General features: G+C 31.7%; 2 protein-coding genes across 2 annotated transcripts; both read right to left on the reverse strand.

Annotated features, from left to right (window-relative positions):
- On the reverse strand, positions 1-5480 carry LOC133825879 (protein ZINC INDUCED FACILITATOR-LIKE 1-like). The gene is made up of 15 exons (XM_062258772.1): positions 5448-5480; positions 4861-4921; positions 4653-4755; positions 4471-4573; positions 3787-3840; positions 3620-3682; positions 3402-3451; positions 3216-3291; positions 2866-3081; positions 2692-2779; positions 1960-2045; positions 1758-1865; positions 1563-1607; positions 927-1015; positions 1-353 (listed from the first exon to the last, which is right to left on the reverse strand). Exons 1-15 carry the CDS (start codon positions 5478-5480, stop codon positions 227-229), a joined length of 1302 nt encoding a protein of 433 aa, XP_062114756.1. The 3' UTR covers positions 1-226.
- A 1307-nt stretch (positions 5481-6787) lies between these two features.
- LOC133824880 (probable aquaporin SIP2-1) lies at positions 6788-9784 on the reverse strand. Its single transcript, XM_062257893.1, has 3 exons — positions 9340-9784; positions 7305-7565; positions 6788-7222 (listed from the first exon to the last, which is right to left on the reverse strand). The coding sequence occupies exons 1-3, from the start codon at positions 9622-9624 to the stop codon at positions 7061-7063; spliced, it is 708 nt and encodes a 235-aa protein (XP_062113877.1). The 5' UTR covers positions 9625-9784; the 3' UTR covers positions 6788-7060.
- Positions 9785-12671: the final 2887 nt, after the last annotated feature.

The raw sequence follows: 12671 nt of genomic DNA on the forward strand, positions 1-12671 counted from the left end.
GTTATGAATTCTTCTTCAAATTATTAAAAGACTATTAATGTGGAGATGAGGCTTGAGCAACTGCATTGATGAGTATGAAGATATGTTTGAAAAAAAGTCTTCAAGGGAAGATCATGTGATGTTATTTAAAAAACATTAATGTTCCAATTTCATCTTTAAATTAGGAGATTGTGTATAATGTGGAGATTTGTGGGCTCTATAGAACTTCTAATAATAAATAATATGGTTAGTTTATAAACAAGAAGATAAAGATTTTGGAAAAAAAGAAAAAAAAATTGTCATAATAATGAGATTTAGATCCCGTACCAGGGAGAAATAATGAGGCATTTTGATTATTCTGTGCCCAAGCAAATCTGACCAAAAAAGAACAGATTAAAAGATAGTAAATCATAGAATACTTGCACAGTACAATTTTTCTTATGTGTTATCAAATATCAAATATGTGCCTACTATACAATTTAAATAACCAAGAAATGTAAATGGTAGATAATAAGTTATATGCATGTTGAGAATTGTTAATAATACAAGTTTTATTAATATGTAAGGGTAGTTTAGTCTTTTAGCCTCTCATTATTTTGGCTATATATTTTGTTGCTCTTGTACTCTTATTTTCATCTTTTTGATATAATGAAAACCTAGCTTCCCTTTTGATTTTCTCTCAAATCTCCTTTGTCTATTTGCAAAATTATTAAGAATCATGAACAGTTCAAAGTTCACACAAAAATAAATAAACAAATTTAATGGAGCATTATTATAAGGGATCCTATTATACTCAACACTACTTGATGTTATAGGATAGCATAAATATTTAAATTTAATTGTTTTAATTTTATAAATTATAATAAGTGCAACTCGATTTTAAATTGAACCACTCGTAATATGTCACATCAAATAGTGGTGGGTAACGTATGGTGTCTTAAACTTACATGGCGCCTCCACCGGCTGGACCGGCCGCTTTGAATAGAGACATTGCAGCCAGGGATATGCCATTTGCAGCTCCTCTTTGGCTTTGACTCTTCAAACATTATTGGTAAAAAAAAAAAATCATTTTCACAAAAACAAAGGTTGCTAATACAGAATTTGAAGTGTTATATGAAAAGTCACCACCACCTCTACACTTCTAGACTGTTCTAGAAATTTCTATCATTACTAATACTATAGAATTATCTAGAATTATATAATTAAGTTTCATAAAAGTATAAAAGTCATAGAACATTCTAGAAGGTTGTAGTGTTTAGAAGAAAGGTGATTTGCTAGATTTTTCTAGTCTTTGGGCCAAGCCCACTATCAAGAAGTTTCTAGAGTTCTCTAGCATATTAAAGTTGAGTAGTATAAATAGGGACCTTAGGTCCCTTGGAAGGGTGTCAAAGAGTGAGTACACAAAGTGCATCTAAAAGTGTTCCAACGAGTGTAAGCTACAGTGTTTAGTGTGTGTGGTCAAGAATTGTAATCAAGTTTTTGTGTAATTACTTTTGTATCAATAAAGTAATTACGTTTTCACGTGTTATGGCGTCCAACGTTATATTCATATAGCAAAGTAATTAGAGAGAAGAATTAATTACCACAGCTTGGTTTTGCAGTAGATACAATCCTGTAGTGATGCAGACCTAATAATTTTACATTGCATGATTTCAAACTTTTTGGAACAATTTAAACAAGGCATAGACAATAATAATACATTGCCTTGAGAGAAAACTAGTCAAAATGCATAAGTTTATATGAATTGAAACTATTTATTTGTATGGAAACACACTTACTGATACTAAATTCTTTAGCACAACTGCAAGATCAATCAATAGTGTGAGTGTGAGTCCAGACAGTTTTGCTATAAAAGGGTAAGTTGATAGCAAAACTATTGTGATGACCTTAGCAAGAAATCAAAGAAATTAGAATAAATTTCATAACAAAGCATGAGAGCAAAAAGTGGATATATAGAGATGAAGAAAGTTAGAGACATACTGCTCCAATTCTAGCCAAGTGTACAGGTCCAAAACTCCTCTCAATGGGAGGGTACAAAAATATCTGAAAGAGAAGCATAACAAATCCTAGAAAATAATAGAAGTAATGTTAGTTTCTTAAGGAGAATCATATGCAATTGTACATGTGATGGAGAACCTGGTAATTATGTTGCTTGACACATGCAGGGTCGGCCCTGAGCTAAGGCGGGCTAGGCCCACGCCTCGGGCCCCCTTAGCCCAATGGCCTATTTTTTTTAAAAATTCTTTGGAAACATACTATAAACGTTTAGAAACTTCAAACAAAAAAAGGCCCCTAATCTTTAATATTTCCTAGGGCCCAATCCTATTCAAGGCCGACCCTGAATACATGTTAGATGTTGCAAGACCTTCCTCTCAAAATAAAAATAGATAAAATAAAAAGAGTTTATACAATACAAAAGACATTCTTACTCTTTTGACAGTCGACATAGAACCTCTATACTCTCATATTTCGGCAGATAGATAGGAGTCTACCGAGATAGAGGTACTATAATATGACCGCTAAGATAGCAGAAACCTAAACAACTTATGGCACCCTGTCTCGGTGGGCTCGGGTGGCCCACCGAGATTGGCCATCTAAACATTATTTTTAGTGAGTCGAAGAGGTAAAAAACTTCTCAACAATACAAAAGGTAGTGCACTTAAAAATAACATATCACTTATGTAATGGATTAAATGTTATTTAGTGGTGTACCTGCAAGGGCAAGAATTTCACCAATGTCATCACTTGAATAGCTTAGTCCTCCAAACTTCTTAGGACTGACAGCCCATAATGGAAAAATCTAAAATAGAGAATGTCCAAGAAGAAGTAAGATGCTTATTAATTTGATCAAATCAATGCAAGAATTTTATTGAATTAATTGATTACCTCTACATAAGCCATGTCATGAAGTTGAAAAACACAATACAGCATAATAGATGACATTAGAGGCCAATTCTTGTAAAGACTCTGCTCTTTAGGAGCACATTTTTTCTCATGTTCTTCCAAGTTTTCTTTTGGATCAGATCCATTTGAATTGGCATCTAGTGGACCAAAAAATTTCTCATTCTCTTCATCATTTTTGGTATGAAAGTGAAGTGTTTCCTGTAATCACCCATAACAATGAACATGAAAATCATTATATGAAGCCTCAAAATTTCTAGTGAATATACAATTACATTGACAAGAAATTTAAGTTGGATAATTTCTAAGTACTATTAATGAATATTTTAACATACCGGCAACCATTGGCACAAAAAAGTTGCAACCAAAGCAAATATTGATATGAACAAACAAGGTAGAAAGTATGGAAACCTGTCATTCATTGTTATATATAACCACAAATTAGAAGTAAGGATAGTCTTAAAAAGTCAAAGGAGACAATGAAAAATAAAAAATGTATTGGAAAAGCCATTAATTCTTACCTCCCAAACAGAGATTCTTTAGAAAATATTTCTGGGAATTTCTCTGCAGGCTATATAATTCATTCAATCTCATCATTAAAAAAATATTGTACATTGTTATATAATGAATTTTGAGGTTTTATACTCTAAACTTTGGTTTCAATTCTCTACCTCATCAACATCTAATTGATTTTTGTTTAAAAAATTACTAGTATTATTCAAAATAAGAAGATTAGTACCTGTGCAAGTAAACCTCCAAGAGCTGGACCAATTACTAATCCAATCCCCCAAGATGTGGTAATCTGAAAATTTACTCTTTCTCTTAATGATTATATCAAAAGTTCACAACACTTAGTCCTGTGGGAATTAATTCAAGCAAACAATAAGGGATATTGTATATTCTTACTGTTGATATTCCCAAAGCTTGATATTCTTTTCGGCAAATTTCTGCTACATATGCCTAAAAAAAATACCATGGTTATTCATATATAGATATATATATAGAACAATTTTCTTATAGAGACTTCACTTTAAGCCCTACTGGTGGGGCTCTCGTGTTCTTGACCTTTGAACAGTTTTTAGCGCGATTTTTTATGACCGTGTATATTGTAGCTATTTAGAGCATCAACGCGATTTTGAGAAAATTCTGAATAGTTTACAGTACCGAAAACTAGGTTCAAATATGTTGTTGTACATGTGACTAATTTTTTTTATGCGTGTGGAAAGCAACATGTTTGAACATGGTTTTCGATACTGTAAACTATTCGAAATTTACTGAAAATTTACAGAATGCTCTAAACAACTACAATATACACGGTCATAAGACTCAGCCACATGTATCAAACTTGTGTGATAAAACCATAATTTGTAACCAAATAGATTAGAAAAAGTATCACATTATTGTGAAAAAATTCACTCTTTGTTACTGCTTTCATTGTCCACAACACTACCTGTTTTGACTTACATTTCTATGTCAGAAGATTAGCTTTTTAATTATGAAGTGATTCTACCAAAAGAATATGAAAAATACAAGCTGTGAGTAAACATGAAAATTGATACTGCAACAAAAGAAAATGTATGTGTAATGTACCCTCATTGGTCCAAGTATTCCACACATACTTCCAAGGAGAAACCTTGTTGAAATTGCCATCCAATAGTTTGTACTAAGTCCAAAAAATGTGTTGAAAATCACCCTGGTGACATTATAATTATATATGTTAATAACATCATTATATATATAGATAATTATTAGGTGGTAGAAGTAATACTAACACTGCAACTGTGCCAAAAAGCATGACTGGTTTACGACCATATCGATCAGCTATCATTCCCCAAAGAATAGAAGTCAGACCTCTTCCTAACAAGAATGCAGACCCTTCAAGAAAATAATAAAACACATCATAATTATATATTAAGAATGATAATCATCTTTAAATACAAGACAATTAACAATAATTAACCTTTGCTATAATAGGCTCACCTACAAATCCAGCATAATAACCGATATTTTCCTCTCTTTTTGCAATACCGAAATCTCTTATCTGAAAATATCAAATTCAAATGATCACACATATATACACAGGGAATTCTCCTATAAGGACTTCACTTTAAGCTCTAGTCGGGAATACTGAAAGTTACACCAGTAAAGACTTGTCTTATAGGAGAATTCCCCTATATATATTGATATTCAAGCATTATATATGTTAGAAGTTTCACCAAAAATCAAACATACTCACCATAAAATATAGGAAAGGGAACATAGATGTTATTGGCAAAGCTGCAAAAAACAATTCAGCAACAAAAGAGGCATATATGTCACTAGAAAAAGTAGTTAAACTGTGGTCTTTGGACACTAAATAAGGTCATTTTACAAGTAAAGAGAACATGAAAAGATTAAAAACCTCCGGCAAGGGCAAGAAGAAAAACACAGAACAAATGTTTGAAAGGAACTGCAGAATTGGATTTCTTCAATTTTTCAACAATGCAACCTGGGCAGCTTTCTTCATAGTAAACCCTTTTTTCTTCTTCTTCTTCTTCTTCTTCTTCTTCTTCTTCTTCCTTCTTCACCAGCAATGCTTCTCTACTCTCATCAATATCCATTTATTAGATCAATTCAACTTAAACCTCAATTGTTTATCACTACTTCTCTTCCTCTGCTATGCATATATATGTGTGTGTGTGAATGAAACGTATTTTTCTTATGCTTAAACAAGACAATATTTACTGACCTGTTTTGGTCTTAAACGGTCATCTATAGTTTTTTTTCTTTTAATAACATATTGGCATATACGTACTTTTAAAATAAGTAATATAATATAACACGAGAACCTTGTTTGGTGTTTACCAGCAGTGACAAGTTTGACAACTTTCTCTGGTTGACTCATTTTTTAGGAAAATTCAGCAAAACATTTTAAAGTGATTTTTTTTTTTTAAAATTACAGCATTTAATCCTTCATTTTCCAAATCTGAAGACATATATACACATATTTGGAGGCAAAGATAAAAGTAAAGTTTTTTTTTTCCTTTTAATATATTTATGTATTAATTGGACACAGTTGTGTTGTGTCCACTTAGGCTATGCAAAAGGGTTAGGAAAACAAACAATGGAGAGGAGAGCCGTAATGAGTAATGATATATCCATCTAAAATATGCACTCAGTAACGTGTCAATTTAGTTTAGCGAATTATATTTATCAAAATTAAGACCCATTATCAAAGAAGTGTCACATCTTTATGTGTAATATTTCAGTGTATATTTTGGGTGCACATTTTATTAGTCGAGCAACAATACTTCATGTTGTTCGGTAATTAAGTTTGGAACGAGAAAAGTTAATTCTTTCTTTTCTTTCACTTGACAAAGGAGAATTAGAGTGATTTAGTTATACAATTTTTATTTTACTCCTATAAATTTTTTATATGTTTATTATTTATTTATTTGATAGTAGTTATTATGAAATGATAATAATTAGTAATGATTTTCTTAATATGTAAATTTTTTTTTATAAATATTAACATCTCTGTTTTGAACAAATTGTTTTAAAAAAACTTTTAATATATATATATACAAAAAAAAATCCCCCACTTCCTCTCGTCTAATTAAATGTGATTAAAAATAAAAATCACTGGTTAACAAATTGGTCATTTGGGTCAACAAATTAATATCAAACCTTGGGGATAAATTATTAAAATAGAAAAATTAAGGATTAAATTTAAAGGATTATAAAATCGATAACTCAACTTAAATAGTGAAGTAACATTTCTTTTCCCCTTAAATAAAGTATCAATTATGGATTGGAAATATTGGAGAAGAATAAGAATTGGATTATAGTTAATATATAATGTTTTAATTCAGAGAAACATTATTTTTTTTATTTGAGAGTAACAAAAGCAATTGTTTAATATGGAAAATTAAAAAACAAAACAATTAATTACTTAGAAAACCATAAAATACAAAAGGGACATATTCATGGCCTGAATTTGTGGAACCTAAGAAGCTAGACTTGCCTGAAAACCAATGAAGATTGAGATTTGTACAAGATGAAGAATTAAACACAAGTACCAAGTAGTACAACTAGCTTTATATACATTTGAAAGAAGAGCTAAGTTCATCATCCCTCTATGGCTTAAGATTAGTTGACCAAATTTGTCTAGTGGAAACTTACTTAGTGGGACTTAATTTGCTCATTCTGATTTAGTCTTGCTGACAGCTTTCTCCTCTTTCTGTGGAAACACCAACTTGAATGTCCATACAGCGAGTAGAGTCGCCTCGACTGGGGCAAGCCAGTAGACGAGAATATGCTCCTTGGTTATATGATCACCGCGAGCATAGGCCCAACCGAGCACCTATGTAAAGTCAAGCAAACTCATTCAACATAGATGTTTTTGGTTAAAATGCAAGCAACAAAGCTAGAGTGTAGGTAATTACAGAGGCCGGATTCATGCAACCACCGGTCAGATCAGAGCCGAGTATATGAAGAGCCAACTTGGAGACACTTGAGATCCATGTCTTCATGAAGAAACTACCTGGGATTTTTCTTGCAAGTCCCAGAGAAATAGTGACTATTGCAAAAGTAAGGAGGCCTTCTGTTAGTGCGCCTCGGTGGATATCAACGTTCAAACGTGGCCCAAGACCTATTTCAGGAAATGTTGCAATTATGAACCTAACCCCAGTAATAGATCCAACAATCTGAATAGGAAAAGGAAGACAAATTATAAATGAATAAAATATATAGAAAACATGAAAAGTAAGGAACCGTTCAATCATTGTGTATTTTTTCTTCTTTTTCATTCTATTATGGTAATAAAATAAACAAAGAATAGAACTCAAACTCAATCATATTTAGCAACTCTAGTTAGTTTCAGAGAATGGATAAGTTCAAAAGATAATAAGCAAATGCAACAAAATATCAAGTCCAATGAATATTCAGTGTCCCTGATTTATTTTCCCAACAATTAAAAGTTATTGCAGGTCAGTAATTAAATGCTGCAAACTCAATGAGAAGAACAGAAGTTTCATGTAAGCAAAAAGTATATAAATAGATAATTTAAGAACATCTAAAAAAAAAAAATTCAACAACATAAAAAATAGTTAGTCTCATTTTGGTCAGTACAGCAGTACAAGGGCAAGAAAAACAATAATGATTTTAACAGAATACTTAAAAGAATCAATAACAATCAATGAGATGAACTAAAAAGCTTACATGGGTTCGAAGGAAACATCTCAGTAAGTCGAGGTTTTGACAGATCAGTTAACAATGTAAAAAAAAAAAAGGTTGGAAAGAATAAATTCAGAAAGGGCACTATGGTCAGCTCTCCGGCCTCTCCACACTCCTGGTGCCATCACCGTCACATCTCACTTCTCAAAGAAAGCACAAGTGATATATAGTTCTACTCTGACCATCGAAATAGTTTTGACTATTTCGCAGATCCACAGCCATCTCCACCATGGCATATAGAATCCAGTGGTCAGTAGAAGACAGAACGATATCACTAACATGTTGCAACCAATAAGGCATTCGAATCTTAGAATCTGAAGTGACCCTGTTGCTTTCTTTCAACTAATTCCTAGTGCTGGTTAAGTCATAAGATGTAATTACTTGCCCATGTTATGAATTTTTATTTAAGAAAACAACTTGCTTAAGAACAGCTGGTTCTCCTAATTGTCTATATGCTCAACCCGAGCTGTGAACACTTGATTCTATTATCTTAAATCATTCCTTGTATAGTGATCTCGATTCCCAAGCACAAGCAGCAAATCTTCATTGTCACTGGGAAATTTTATTCGAGAAACAACCTAATCATGATTTATAAAACATGTGTTGTTACCAATTTATGTCATTAGAATATAGATTCCTGTTCTATGGTTCAATGAGAATTTTAAAAGTTGCAATTAAAATCTAAAACAGATTGAAATCCCATCATATAGTACAGGATTGTCATAGTCTATTCCCATTTGAAAACAAATTATTCTCTATTGTTTGACAAAGTTTCGGCTTTGTTATTAGTAGTTCATATCTTGTAGAAACTAACCGCATCTAAATCTCTCTCTCATCTATAAATATGCTTTAAATTTACTACTTTCAACCTGTTCTAGTAAATATATACACAAAGAAGGGGCAATCAATCAAATTATAGCAAATCATAATTTCAACGAGATTAAAATACTAATACAAGTCCACAAAAATTGGGAAAAGCTTAATCTTTAGAGCAAACTAATTCCATAATCAAGTTTCAGTATCCAATAAACGAAAAACAAACCAAAATAATAAGCTAATCAAATATAACAAATCCCAGATATGCAGAGAAACATTAAAGCTGCCAAGATAATCAAGTAATCAAGTTTCCATCTTTAACAAAAGCCTAAAAATTCAAAACCCAAATAACTCCATTCCCAAATCTCATTTCAACCATAAACAACATAAAAAAAAGAATAAAGAAGCGAAACCCATGAAAGAAAATACCTGAGTAGGGATTCTGGCCCCAACGGTGAAGAGAAAACGACCGAAATCCCCAGAAATAGCAGAAGACAAGACAGTAAGAGGATTATAAGCCCCGCCTTTGGTGAGCTTAGCCAAGAAGGCAAAGAAGAACATGTTGAGAATGGAGAGAGAGCATTTGATGACCTCTCCAATGGGTGCATGGCCTAAATCCAAAAAATTGTAAACAAAGATCTTAATGAGAACCCCTGACCAGACCCACATGAAGGAGACCAAGAAATCTGACAAGAGCAAAGCAAATGCAGCCATTGGGGATGCAGAGTTTGATTCTGAGGAGTCTTTTGGGTGTTGATTTGGGAAAGGGAAAGGGAATGGGAATGGTTATGGTGAGGTTGATAGAGCCGCGGAGACTGAGTCCATTTGGGTTGGCGGAGGAAGAGGAAGAGGAAGACATTGATGGAAGTTGCTTGGTATTATATATTTGGTAAAGAAAGGAAAGCAAAAGGTAAGGAAAGAGGAGAATAAGTAAAAGGAAATTTCGGTTTTTTTTTTTTTTTGTCTTATTATTAAAGTATTATTTGGAGGACAACCATTGCCCAATTATTAAAATCATGTTAATGTTTTTTTTATAATATTAAATAATGTTAATGTTGTTTGTTATTATTTTTTTGTTCTTACAAAATGCAAGACATTGATGTGACTTATTGTAAGATTCTTTTCTGAGTCTCAAGCACAAATAATCACTAGTACAACAAGTCACATGCATGTGGCAATTTTTTTCTAATAAAGATAATAACTTTATATTTATTTATGGGTTTATCACATGTGTTTTTTATAATTGGATGCTGTTTTTAAAAAAAATGCATTTTTGAATTATATATTTTGTAAAATTGTTTAAATACACATCTAAATTTAATTTTGATAAAGAAAAAATTGAATATAACAACATAGTTTTTAAGCAGAATGATTTTATTTTTGTTATGAATGGTTAGTTTAGTAAATTATTTGTGATTTCAGTTGAGAAAATTTTGACTAAAATCGAGTTTAGGGTTCTATTTGAATCATTTTACAAAACATAGGGTTTAAAAAGTAAATTTTCAAAATACAAGTCTAAATAAATAATGGGACAAAATACAAGGTTCAAAAAGATATAAATTCTTTATTTATTTGGATATGAGTCTATTAAGTTATGTAATTTTTTTTTTTTACATTTTTGTACATTGTATATTTTAACAAAAAAGTTAGTATAAATATATGTATAAATACATATTGGCCCTCAATTATGTATATATATATTAGTATAATTTTTATTAAAAATAAATAAAATTTAGCTCCTTTTATTCCTTTTACAATTGTTACAATTTTTTTTGTTTTTTTTTGTGAGATGACTATACTAACAACAAATATACATAAACTATAGGTGGTAGGGGTGAACATTTGACCCGCAAAACTCGCCCGACCCACAACTCGAAAACCCGTTTTTTGGGAAAACCCGTCGGATTCGGGTTAAATCCGACCCGAACCCGAAAAAAGTCGGGTCGGGTTCGGGTTTGAAGTTTGTTAAAACTCGGGTTCGGGTTCAAACCCGAAATTCGAAAAAATGGTATTTTTGAAAAAAAAATGTAAAACAAAATGGTATTTTTGCAAAATTTGGCTTTTCAGCCCAAAACACAAATGGCACAGCCCAACCTGAATCAAACCCGAAACTCGAAAAAACCCAAAAATTTCGAATCGGTTTCGGTACCATTTTTCTCAACCCGAAACCCGTAAAACCCGAACCCGATGAACTCGAAACCCGACCCGTGTGCACCCCTAATAGGTGGTAGTGGCATGATGGTAAAAGAGAGAACCTATTCTATATAACTTTCTTGTTAGCCATTCAACTCAACTACACAAGTTTATTACAAAGCTACCCCTTCTAATTGAACTCAAAATTCTTGATTCTCTCAACTATTTTTTGGGATTTTAGGCATTTGGAAATGCTTTAGGTTTCTACCTTACAAAAGCCAAATAGACAAATTAAGTTGTCTCTTACTAGTGGAGCCTTATTTGAAGATGTCAAAATGTATATAAGTTGCATGTGCTTCAAACCTAAATGTTTTACAGATACAGATTGAGCAGGTTCAATCGATAATAAGAAGTCTACTTACATGTTACTGTGTGTTTATTCAATGGTACTCTTCTTAATTGGTGCTTTAAAAAAAACAAAATGTCTATTACAAAGAATCCAAGTATACTAATGAGATTGTATGGCTGCAATCTTTGCTTGCTAAACTTGGGATATACACCAGGGCAACAAATGTCGAGCATACAACAACCTGCCTGCCTCCGCTACCGTCGCACGAATCATTTACTCCACATTTTGCTCCATTCATGGAGCAGATGAATTTCTTGGAATTGCATTTGTGTATGTCCTATAGATCTACCCGTCATTAATTGGAAATTTAAATTTCAATCTACACATGTCTAGTTTCTATGGTGTCCAAATGTTTGTTTTGTTCGTTTTCTACTTTACCAAGCCTTTGGCAATACCTAAAAAATATACCAAAAGATTTTATATTTTGTTACTATTATGCATACGAAAGTAATTAACACTCATAATAATATACATTATTATTATTAGTTTGTGCATCCCACGATATACATAACAAACACATATATGCACGTACCTATCTATGCAAAACTAAATAGTCCATGGTAATAATAAATCTATATATGCAACCATCTTAATATGAATGAGTTATGTAACATGTATATAATTATAGTGCAATAAAAAAATATGATAAAGGAGGGTATTAAATAGAGTGCAATAAAAAATTTCTTTAGCACTCCTAAATATGAATAGATATGATAGCTTACATGTTTGTGAGAATAATCATATTATATATTTAATATACAAAAATTATATTATATTTCATTTAAAAAGTAAAGCTATATAAACTTACTATAGAAATTGATGTTTTGTAGAATAATTGTGCCAGAGTTGTAGATGGACGGGAAGGTGTGTCAGATTTGCGCGGCGTAAATAATATAATTTCTTAAACCTAAAAGAGAGGGGTAACTTAGTAAAACTACACCCTTTTATAAAAAAAAAATATTTAGCTCAAATATTGTGAAACTAGACTATTGTGCAAAATGCATTAGAAAAGAGGGTGATTCTCACCAATTACTCATTTATAAATCGATGATTTTGTTTGAAAACATTATAATTAACATTAGTTACTCTAGAATAATGAGGTCATATGGTCCAGTGCTTTTGGTGTCACCAAACAGTAATAGTGGTAGTAATAATGTTCCTAATGAGATCATTATCAATGGTGTAATGCCCGAGATTACAATCGAGATTTTTGGTACAT

The sequence above is a fragment of the Humulus lupulus genome, chromosome 3, assembly GCF_963169125.1.
Source record: "Humulus lupulus chromosome 3, drHumLupu1.1, whole genome shotgun sequence".
In the NCBI taxonomy this organism is placed as follows: Eukaryota; Viridiplantae; Streptophyta; class Magnoliopsida; order Rosales; family Cannabaceae; genus Humulus; species Humulus lupulus.